This window comes from Lactuca saligna, chromosome 3 (assembly GCF_052625555.1).
Source record: "Lactuca saligna cultivar CGN05327 chromosome 3, ASM5262555v1, whole genome shotgun sequence".
In the NCBI taxonomy this organism is placed as follows: Eukaryota; Viridiplantae; Streptophyta; class Magnoliopsida; order Asterales; family Asteraceae; genus Lactuca; species Lactuca saligna.
The window spans coordinates 37529855-37542133 of record NC_136419.1 but is presented as its reverse complement, the minus strand read 5'-3'; the positions used below and the strand labels follow the sequence as shown (position 1 = coordinate 37542133).

The 12279-nt window shown below is 35.9% G+C and overlaps 1 protein-coding gene across 1 annotated transcript; it reads left to right on the top strand.

Moving 5' to 3' along the window:
- The first annotated feature begins 9457 nt into the window (after positions 1-9457).
- LOC145035495 (protein ULTRAPETALA 1-like) lies at positions 9458-11678 on the top strand. The gene is made up of 3 exons (XM_078984028.1): positions 9458-10182; positions 10903-11227; positions 11313-11678. The coding sequence occupies exons 1-3, from the start codon at positions 9960-9962 to the stop codon at positions 11485-11487; spliced, it is 723 nt and encodes a 240-aa protein (XP_078840154.1). The 5' UTR covers positions 9458-9959; the 3' UTR covers positions 11488-11678.
- Positions 11679-12279: the final 601 nt, after the last annotated feature.

Sequence of the window (12279 nt, the reverse complement as noted above, 5' to 3'; positions counted from 1 at the left end):
AATCTCTTAGATAGGGAGCGTGACTTAAGTGTATAGATCTATACGGGACTGACTACCCCACACCTGGCTACTAGCTACAGTCGAACCGAAAGGTTCAAAGGTGACGAAAGTCATAAGGTGATGTGGACTACATATTGCCATATCTAGTCTATTGTATGGTTATGGAACTCGCAATTTGGATAACAGAGATTTAATTTTTAGAAATAATGGGTTTAGTAACTAGTTTACTTGGTATTTACTAGTTTTATAAACGTGTTAAAACTAATACATTTTTAGCGTATATCTTTTACATTACATGTTGGGAGTGGTGAACTAACACACACATTACAAGGATAACCAGGTTTTCAGTATACATCTTTTACATTAGGAAAATATGGGATTTTCCTGGGATAACAGTTAAACATAACCAGAACTGTGTACCCTAACAGTTAACCAAACATTACTTTTAAGAAAATATGGGATTTTCTTAGGTCGTAACATTTTCAGAAACCAAAAGGAAACTCATACATTTTCACAAAACAAAACCGCTTATGAACTCACCAGCTTTATGCTGATTTTCAAACTGCTTGTATTCTCAGGTCCGCATTAGACAGGTACCCGATGATTCTTTTGTCGAAGACAGAGTGCATTGAAGACACGTCTTGCTTTTGTTTATATATACATATGTATAACACTGTACAACTTTACTTTTGAACAAATGTAAATTTCATATGTAATGTAATGGTTGTTTACTTTGCTTACTATGTGCATTAGATTTGATACTTAACGTGGAGTCCGCCCTAGAAATGATTCCACCTTGGTTTTCGGGGTGTGACAGAAGCTTCAGGAGATAGACAAAAGAGCTACGGCGATAAGAGACGAAAACCTTTGGAGTTCCAGGTTGGTGACCGTGTTCTATTGAAGGTCTCGCCCTGGAAAGTCATGATATGCTTTGGAAAGCGTGGAAAGTTGAATCCGAGATACATAGTACCGTTCGAGATCCTTTCTAGGATCGGTCTGGTAGCATACAAACTTCGTCTACCCCGAGAACTTAGCAATATTCATCCGGTCTTCCATGTCTCGAACCTTAAAAAGTGTTTATCTGTCAAAACTCTTGTGATCCCTCTTGATGAGATCGAGATCAACGAGAACCTTAACTTTGTGGAAGAACCAGTCGAAATCATGGATCGGGAAATCAAACGAACGAAACAAAGTCGCATACCGATAGTAAAGGTCCACTGGAATGCCAAGCGAGGACCGGAATTCACTTGGGAGCACGAAGATCAAATAAAACAGAAACATCCTCATCTATTTCCAAGTCCAGCATTTGTATTCTATGCTTGAATTTCGGGACGAAATTCCCTCTAACGGGGGGATGATGTGACAACCCGAACCTTTTTCCGTTATCTTTAGCCGATTTCTGTTAATACAATTTGAATTTTATTGAGTTTCTTTCAAACTTCTTGATTAGAAAATCATCTAGTCTTATATAATTAAATTTTATACATGAGTCGGAACCAAAACCGTGCGAAAAACTAGAATTTCCTCGAAAAACCAAATAGTTTTCGACCTAAGCGAGTTTACGGCCGTAAACCCCATGTATGGCCGTAAACCCGTGTGCGGTTGGTGACAGGTGGACCCCACCACCGACCATACCCCCATCCTATATATACAGGACCCCCACCTACATTTTAACCTTCATAGCCGAAAACTCTTTCTTTCTCTCTCTAAACTCTTGACTGTAAACACTAATAACACCCTTATTCTTCTGAAAATGATGAAAAATCATCATTAGGAGTTGATTTGGAGCATCTAGAACACATTTTTTATCGAATCCAGCATCCTTGTTCTTGAGTGTACGGTCGTACACCCTTCAAATATGCTAATCTTCATTAATCGTAAACCAGTTCACGGTCGTACACACTTCAAACCTTCAAAGGCCGTAAACCCTTTCAAGAGGCAGTTCACGACCATAAACCCCCTTCACGGCCGTAAACACTTCCAAAGTGGTGAAAACCCCGCTTTCCTCGTTTCAATCAAGTCCCGGTAACATTCCTTAACCGAAAACGAGTGTTTTTTTAACACTTTATCTAACGAAATCGCTAATTTAGATACATATATGTATTTAACTGTTATTAGGATTCCGTTAAGTGCCATGTACAACAACTCGAGGGTCTTCATTTCAAATTCGTTGATTCGCCGCTTGCACACAACTAACTGTGAGTTCATACCCCTACCCTTTTTATGGTTTTTAACGTTTTCAGGGGGATACAAACCAAACATAATTAACTTTGTGAACTAAAACAAAAGGATTTCAACAAAATTAAAACTTATGCTATTGATACAGTCCAATGATTTATATAGATATTTTATCCCTTTTGTATTATGCAGAGCATAAGGGACACTTTCAACTAGAAAAAATAATTGCATAGTTTTCAGAACAATACACAAACCAAGTACAATACATTTCAGGCAAACTATAATAGATATAGTTTGGGGAGTTTATCATATAGTTTTTACCAATTCAGATTTCCTATGTGGTCAATCATATAAACTATGACAACTTTAGTTTATGATATTCATTACTATATTCGGATAACAAGAGTATAACTCTAAATAATTATTTAAGTATAATTGTTAATACTCTACCAAGTATACAACGGTTTCAATTACGAGAAAACGATACAAAACTACACGTAAAATAGTTAATACATGATTGTGAGATATCTCTTCAATTGTACCCTTCTGTGTACTGGTAAAATTCCTCAACATCTAGTGTAAATAGAGTCTCCTGGAGGGAGAGCGTGAGATTTATGAATAGATCTATTCGGGACTGACAATCCCACACCTGAACTGCTAGCTACAGTTAGGCAGACATGCCTGGGGTGACAAATATCATACCGTACGATGCCTGAAGAAACATCGTTGAGGTCATCAGTCATATCAAGCATGGTTATACGACTCACAATAGTATAAACTAACATTTGTTTACAGGATTTTCATTCTTCATTAGTTTTATTTTAATTAATAGATCTACCATACATTACACTGGAGGATTCCAGGGATACAATACACGGTTTTATTTTGAATAATAAAACTACTATACATATTGATGGTAGCTAGGGTTTTCAAACAGAACATACTATACAAACTGGTGGTAGTCAGGGTTTTCAAACAGAACATACTATACATACTAGTGGCAGTCATGGTTTTTAAACAGAACGTACTATACATACTGGTGGTAGCCAGAGTTTTCAAACAGAATATACTATACATACTGGTGGTAGCCAATGTTTTCAAACAGAATATACTATACATACTGGTGGTAGCCAGGGTTTTCAAATAGAACATACTATACATACTGGTGGTAGTCAAGGATTTTGAACAAATTATAATATTGATCATACATATTAGAAAAATATTGGATTTTCTTGGGCAACATGCATACATTTTACAGAATTCAATGACTGATTTTCATTACAAAAACATTCTTATGAACTCCCCAGCTTTATGCTGATACTCTTTCAAAATCGCTTGTATTCTCAGGAAATCAGTAGACAGGTACTCTCACCGGCTTTCAGAAGACGGAGCATTTAGAGTTTTGTCTTTATTTTTGCAACTTTTCATGTATATAAACAATGAATCAAACATATGTAAATATTCATATCTTAATGTATTAGTTGTGTTTACTTTGATTACTATGATGCAATTGTTGTGATACTATACATGACGTCCTCCACCCTCAAACGTTTCCGTCGTTCCGGTTTGGCGGTGTGACATCCTCTATTTCTCTTTCTTCCTCTTTTAACCGTTCTTTACCCTTTACCCTCTTTATGGATTTCCGTTATCGTGTTTCTATTTGTTACCACCGTTGTGATTTGTGGTGTCTCCTTAATGTTCTACATTCTCGTGATGGGACTCGTATTGGCTACCAGATTTCCTTCGTTGATTATTTGCAGCGAGGTCCCACGGATGGCCCCACGTGATGTGCCTTTAGGTTCAGTCTCCATATTATTGAGTTAAATGATGTGACATCCCCAAAATCACGGCCAGAAAAGACCGATTTTGTTTATGCTTTGTTTAAAAATCAGAGTAACATTTTAAATAAAAGTGTTGTAGAATTTGTCCCAAAACAAAATATGATAAAGATTTATCAAAAGCATTTCCATAGAAATGTATTTCGTTAAAAGACTTGGGATGTCATGTTCGTACAGATCAAAAACATAAACAATACAATATAAGCCTTACTACATTATTTCATATCTACAGACCTATATCTGTAATCCCTAGTCCAAACATCATATCTATGCTCATGCGCCACTACCTGTAATACATAAAACTGAGTGGGTCAGGCTTGGGAGCCTGGTGAGCACATAAGGTTTTCAACCCACGATAAATAAGTTTATTAATTCCATCAATCAACAATAACCCGATTACCCATTCCCGTTATCCTCACATTACGTCCCTAAACACCTATCATAAGGGACATATCCTAAGGATCATCATCGGGATGGACACTACTGCTAAGGGGGTTCCTCAGCAATAAATGTCCTAAAGGCAACCATGTGGGGGAATGGAGTACATCGGTGAACACATCGTTCACAAACACCTACAGGTTGTGAGCCTGCTAGTGTTCCACTGGACTGTCTAGAAGAGTCTGTGGTCGTCATCTATACTCCGCTAGATGACTGGATCAACAACAACTACATCGAGGCCTCTCATCATTTTATCACACATCACCTATTACATTTACCCATGTTTTACCCTAACATTTTCGTAGATATAAAGTACATATACAGTTTAAATCATTGAAAACATGTATAAAAACGTCCATCCAGCATAGATAGCAAGTATTCAGATAATATGCACACACATAGCACGTAATTTATAAAATACTTCATATATATATATGTGTAAGCTGAAAGTAACTATGACCTCACTTGAAAGTTGGTGACTTATCACTTGGACAGCACTTCGATACTCTCAAAACGATTTTCCTAGTATCGATACCACTAGGGTTTAGTCTAACGATAACCGCGACAAATTAATTGTCTGGCTATTATTCTTATTATATAAGCGTTTATAACACTCAATATAACTCATAATAATAGCCCAAATAATTATTTTAAGGACCTAATAACATTCCTATAATTATTTGAAAGCTATATTAAAAATTGCATAAGCGTAGCACACTTACAGCGAATTTTATCGAAAACCGGAACTTAATTGGAGCATCGTTTCGTAACTGAAAGACTCTTTTTTCTCGGGACTCCGGGAGCCTCGGGGCTTCCCTCGGGAGCTAAGGGGTTTAGCTAGGGCTTAGGGGACTCAAAAGGGGTTAGAGAGAGAAAGTAGTTTAGAGAGAGAAGTGAAAATGTGTGAAAAATCCAAAAGAATTCGCATGGTATTTATAGGGACCGAAGCTCGGATTTACGTTGGGCATACCGAGGGTACGCTGGGCGTACTCCTAGGATAAGGCTTCTAGGTCGGATCCAGTTGGCTTCGTACATCGGACGGATAAGGGCGAGGGTACGCGGGGCGTAAAGCGAGGGTGGCGTGTCACAATCCGAAGCAAGGACCGTGGGCCGCAAGCGACGGCTGGGATCGTGCCACATCATCAGTCTCGCACCAGGTTTCGCATTTTCGAGTCCCAACTTCAAAAATTCGTATCTTCCACATACGAACTCCGTTTTTAACGTTCTTTATATCCCCCGAAGGTGGGAACGTACTCTACAAATTTCGTTTAGACTCCGTCGGCTAACTTTGAGTTGATTTTAAATTTTATATTATTAATGACCCGCGACAGGATTGGTCCGTTAAATCCTCATAACTTCTTCATCCGACATCCGTTTTCGCCCATCTTTTTCTCGTTACGCAACTCTCAACGAGATCTTCGATTCTCGTTTAGGTCGTGTCAGCTAAAAATCACTCGATCTAATATTCGAATTTCGTGTTGTACACTGCTATTCCGAAACTTCGACGGGTCATAACTTCTTCGTTATAACTCGGATTTCGGCGTTTCTTATATCCCCAGAATCCTTGTTTCGACCACTACAACTTTTTATAAATATATCGGGCTTATCTCACACTTTAATTTTAATGCTTATTTTTATTCTTTATTAATTATACATTTATAATTAAATAGTAAGCACATAAACACACCTAATTCACATAATACTCAAATATTTCATCTTTATTACTTCGAAAAGAGTTACAAGAGTTGACCTAGACTATTACGTTGACAAAAATGCTTAGCCTTGAAACCCCGGGCGTTACAAATGACTCCTTCTAGGCATGAACAACCTAGAAACAATCACAAATTTGTAAGCTAATTATCCGGGAGAAGATCTTGGGACAACGCTCCGATGATAAAGTTAGTGAAGATTGATAGAATCTTGTTGTGAATGTTTTTAGTTGGGATGGTAGAGCGATGTTTAGCATACCTCACTTCCATATATTAAATTACCTATTTATATCCAAGGTGGAAACATCCTGAACTTCCTATGTGCCGAACTGATCTACTATCATATTTCATTTATGGTCATACGCCCAAAGGTACAAGAAGAAAGGCCTGGAAACCATTATACAACTATTCCTCGTAAGTATAAGGTTCTATCAATTACCTTTCTACATACTGATGGGTTTTAAGCATATCTACATTCCTATGTGATCATGCAACCTTAATTGTTTTGGATATAAGTTTTTCACAATTTGAACATGCAAATTGAATACCAAAGCAATAACCCTAAAACTAGTGCATAATTCGAAATTCACATAGAAACTAGGGTTAGGAGATTACCTCACTTGTTATGTAGAAATAACAAGAATACCTTGAAGATCCTTGACTCTTGAAAGCTTAGTGTCCCAAGTGTTGCACCACTAATGGAGTCACAAACACCCAATACAAAGGATGAGTTGGAGAGACAAGGAAATCGGCTAGGCTAAGGTTTCTTAAGCATATGGCCGAAAATTCCATATGACAAGGTTCCTTATATAGTTGTGGGCTGCTAGGGTTTCTAGAGGAAACCGTAATTCCTGATTAAGGCTTAAGCAGCCCATGGACTCCTCCTTATGAGGCCTTGGACGAAATCTATAGGGCCTCCCTATATAACTTCGTTTACTCCTAATTAAGGAGTCCAATAGTTTAGTTCTGCAACTATCAATGATTTACAAAACAACCCCTCCATTATTAATCAGTTCCTTTAATCCCAAAAATTAACACCAAATTAACTTATGATTAAATACTAACTTATAATAAGATTTCTAAATAATATATTAATCTTGTAATATATTAATAAAATCATTTTGAGTACCAATTTATTATTTCACATAATAAATTATACTCTCTCTCCAGTAGTTATCCTGTCAAGTTCATTTTATCACGAAGTTTGGGCTTTTAGGTATAGTTTGGTGCTTGGGTGTGCTTTAGCCCTTCCACTTGGTTTGGTGGTATTTGTAGTGCGGTAGTTTTTGTAGTTCGGTCTTCTTGAGGGTGTAAGCGTAGTGATAAACCCAATACCCTATTATCATTTATTTCATACTTAACATTTGTTATATTTTGGGTATATTTTGTTATCTTTTACTTTTGCAGGGGTTTTGTGTTTATATTTTTTATGCATATTTCATTTGGACACACAAATATTTTGATCCACAAGTCTTCCTTAACCAGACATATTTAGAGGGTATTTGGCTTAGCTTTTGTGAGACAAAAGTCCTTTTTGTAAAAGAACTTTTTGTAAAAGAACTTTTTGTAAAAGTTGTTTTTTAAAATGTGTTTGTATTAGCTTTTTAAGGGAAAAAATAAAAAATTAAAATGTTTGGTTTAACTTTTACATGTAAAATGACTAAAAATGACTAAAAATGACATGGTTTAACTTTTAGATGGGGTTATAAATGTAATTTAATGTTTTAGTTGGTGAAAAGTCAGGAAAAGTCACGATTTCGTGACTTTTCAAAAAGCTGGAATTTACACTATAGCAAAAGTTGATTAAAAAGTCATTTTCATTTTACCCAAACATCTTTTTGGACTTTTTGTAAAAGATAAAGTCAAAAGTCACTTTAAAAGTCAATACAAACACCCCCTTAATGTCTTGTGTTTCATCTGGTTCACAACTTGTATTCGATGTTCAAATTTCTCTTAAAAACTCTCGATTTTTTAGGGTTTTTATGTAGTTCATATGTTCTAGGGTTTGTATGATTTTTGTAATCGTAAGAGAGTTGAGTGTTATTGTATCAAGTTTTTTTTTTTTTTTTTGTAAAAGTTGTATATAACGTTTTGGTTCATTAATAATATAGATTGTTCAAGTTGGAAGAATCATCTTGTGTTTTTTCATAGCATGTTTCTCTACTTAAAAGTTAAAGTCATTACTTTAGAACCTACAACTTAAAGTCCCCCTTTTAGGACCTACAACGGTTGTTCTCCAAAACTATTAGGTTTAAGTTTTACGACGATGCCCTATGACCTCCTACGTTGTTTGTTACCCTCCAACAAGTCCGCTGCAAGGGATGCTACCCCTTCATGACCCCTTGACCCATTATCTGTGGTGTCCAAGATCAAAGTAGACCACATGACTACATGAGTGTGCATTTTGCACCTCGTGTCTCGTAATTAAGGGTAATTCAAATTCTTTCGATACTCATGTAATTTTCAATTACCTAATATTAAAATCACGGATAAGAATCAATTTAGTTTGTGGGATGTTGTTAATGACCTAAACTCATGAATACCATTGTTTGGTGAAATTCTATCTCATATTTGAGTGGATATTATTTCACCAGCCATACTCATAATCGACAATTCATTAAAAAAAAGTCCATTGCTTCAACAAATATCGCCTACCTAATAATGCGAATTTCATGGCCATAGCGCTAAAGTCAAGCTCCAATATTAGACAATCTTCATGTGCATCAACACTTTTTGTCCTTTACACCACAAACAGAAGATAGATTAACGGTATCCTTATGACCCCTACAAACTAGAGAATCAAACCATTTTTTATTGATTTATCGAATAATACACATTTTCTAAAGTAAGTAATGTCAAATGATACGAGCAACCCTAACAAACCTACGAACAAATATATAGTAATTTATTAATATTTGTAAGCACTCAAATAGAACATTTTTAGTGACGTTTTTATGTATCAAAATAGAACCAATCTTGTATCCCTATAAATTTCGTAACAATATACTCATATTACAAATTCAAAAGTTTTATACTACCCTATAAATGTAAAATAATTCTCGAAAGGAAAACCCAAAGTACAAATACCCAGATTATGAAAATCTCAAAAGGGTATTGGGTTCAGCATCATCGACATAGGTCATGTCATGCATTGCACAGTAATTTACACCTTTACCCCTGAAAAAGGTCAATATATATGACATCACAACACAACTTTATTTACACTTTTACCCCCCGCTCCGGTTTTCTTTCCTGTTAGCCAGCTCATTTCATTTCTGCCGATAATCATAAATTTTCCAAATCCTGAGTAGAGTACAAATTTTAAAGCATATTTTACATGTTGTAACAGTAGGTGATGTGATTTTGGAAAATCTTTGATCTGGCAACATTAATTACCTTCATCATCCCACCGAAAACAGACGCAAAATACACGCACTCGCAAAAACCCTTTTGCTTTCTATCTCCCACATCCAACCCTTTTCGACATTTTCTCTGCCAGATCTTGGAGATGCGTCCTTGTTGAATCGCTGTCCTCTGTTCTTCTCTTCTTCTGAGTCTTTCTCTCTCTAGACACATTTGCATTTTTCATAGTGTAGTAATTTTCTGGATAGTCATAGGAGTACTAGGTAATATTGCAAGAATTGGTTGTAAGATACCCATTTGGATTCTGTCTGATTCTTGTTGATTTTCTACTGACATTCGGTTTGATTCGTATCGTAAAAGATAAAAGGTGTGTTTTTTTGTTGGTGGGATAATCAAGAAAGAGAGAGAGAGAGAGAGAGAGAGAGAGGGAGAGATGGCGGATGGTGTGGAAGCAGCGGTGGTGGACGATGGTTCTACGATGTTTAGCGAGGTGGAGGTGAGAGAGATGTCTGGGTTCAAGCGTGGCGGCGATGATCACGTGGAAGTCACGTGCGGTTGCACTAGCTACTGCTACGGCGACGCCGTCGGCACTCTTAGGGTGTTCGCTAGCGGCGATCTCGAAATCCGATGCGATTGTACCCCTGGTTGTCAAGAAGGTCTCGCTTTTATTATCGGTTTACTTTTGTTTCTCTAGACCCATTTTGCATGTGAAAGTTACTGTGTGTGTTGTTTAATGGAGCTGGTGAATACTAAAAATTCAATATTTAGCAAAATGGATCAAGAATAGGTCACTGATTCACTGTAGTTTATCATACTCATCCATGAACTTTTAGCCCATTTTTAGTTCAAAACTTCAAACACATCAAATGTTCTTAACATCTATCTCTACTTACCATTCTATTTTATGTTTTTCTAGTGGTGTTTCGTTATAAATTTTGGGAAATTTTCTTACATTTTGTGAGTTCTTTCTTCAAGAGTGATGTTATGCTAACATGATCCTTGTTATGTGAGGTTGAGAAGGAAGGGTTCTTTTTGTTCAATTTTCTAGATTTGGTTTTAGTGCATTTTCTGTGATTCACCTTACACTATATATCTTCATTCTTCACATGACCACATCAAAGTTTTTGTTTTCTCTTTTTAATTTTGTATAATATGCCTTCACCCAAGCAAGGCTCCACACTTTAGAGAATTCTTGATTATTGTCATTTCATTTAGTAATCCGTTCATAACGATATTTGTGCATCTAGTTGTAGTAAAATGATCTTCTTTCTTTATACAAATATTGTTTTTTCTTCTCTTTTTAATTTTTATTCACAAATCTTAAGATTTCATGGTTTAAACAAGTAAGAAATATATGATTGTTGTTTATGTTGCAGACAAGCTGACACCAGCTGCATTTGAGAAACATTCGGGTAGGGAAACTGCGAGAAAATGGAAGAACAACATTTGGGTGATTGTTGATGGAGAGAAGGTGCCATTGTCAAAGACTTCACTCCTCAAGTATTACAACAAAGCGTTGACCAAAACAGTCAACAAATCCCAAACTGGTCAACGAGTTTGTCACCGAGATGAGTTTCTTAAATGCACACAATGCAATAAACTCCGCCGATTTCATCTCCGAACAAAAGCAGAATGTCGGGCATACCATGATGCTTTTATCAACAACAATAACTGGAAGTGCTCCGATATGCCGTTTGACAAGTATATATATGCCTCTTTTATCATCATCATCCTCGATACCATTATATCATCGATTAATTTTTCACCATTTTCATTTGTGTTGCAGAATAACATGTGATGATGAAGAGGAAAGAGCAAGCCGGAGAGTGTACAGAGGGTGTTTGGTGTCGTCAACATGCAGAGGTTGTACATCCTGCGTTTGTTTTGGTTGTGTTACTTGTCGTTTTTCTGACTGCTGTTGTCAGACGTGCATTGACTTCACAAGCAATGCAAAAGCTTAACGTAGGTGTCCTTCTGGAACATATCATCATTTTTAATCATTCAGTCTCATTGCATTGAGATCTTGGTCGTTGACATTAATTACTATCCCTTCGTTTTTAACATGAGACTTAAATTTTGCATTTCGGCAAAACCCTCTAATTAATGTCGTTTAATGTTATTCAATTTGAAATCCAAAATTGAGATGTTCGCTTTTTGTTGCACTTCGATTAATAGCCGATAACTATATTGTGTTCTTGTTGCAAGTTATGTAGAAACATTAAGCTATATGTCCGAATAACTGATGTTATTCATGGTGAGGAAAAACATATGAATTTATTAAAAATGCTTGCACTTAACATATGGTTGTTTAAAATAAGACTTCTATTCGAAGTGAAACCATAAAAATGGTAAAAACATGGCTAAATTGCACATATAGTTCTTATGTTATGTTAACAATTTATTACCAATTATGGTTTTTTTTCCCTGATGCGGTCGACATTAACAAATTGCGAATTGGTTGGTAGATGGATGTAAAATAATTGTTTTGCCTCCGCTATAATTCAAATTTCCACATTCGAAATCGAACAAACAGAAATTTGGAATATGAGCACACAAAAATATTTGTTTTAATGGTACTTTATTACATTGGAAACCCTCTTTTATTCTATAACTATGCGTAAGCTTGTCCTTGCATTTGATTAAAATAATATGACTAAGAAAAATTATAGACAAAGACCGTTGCATTTGATTAAATTAATATGACTAAGAAAAATTATAGAATATATATCAACCTATTAATTTTGAATATAATT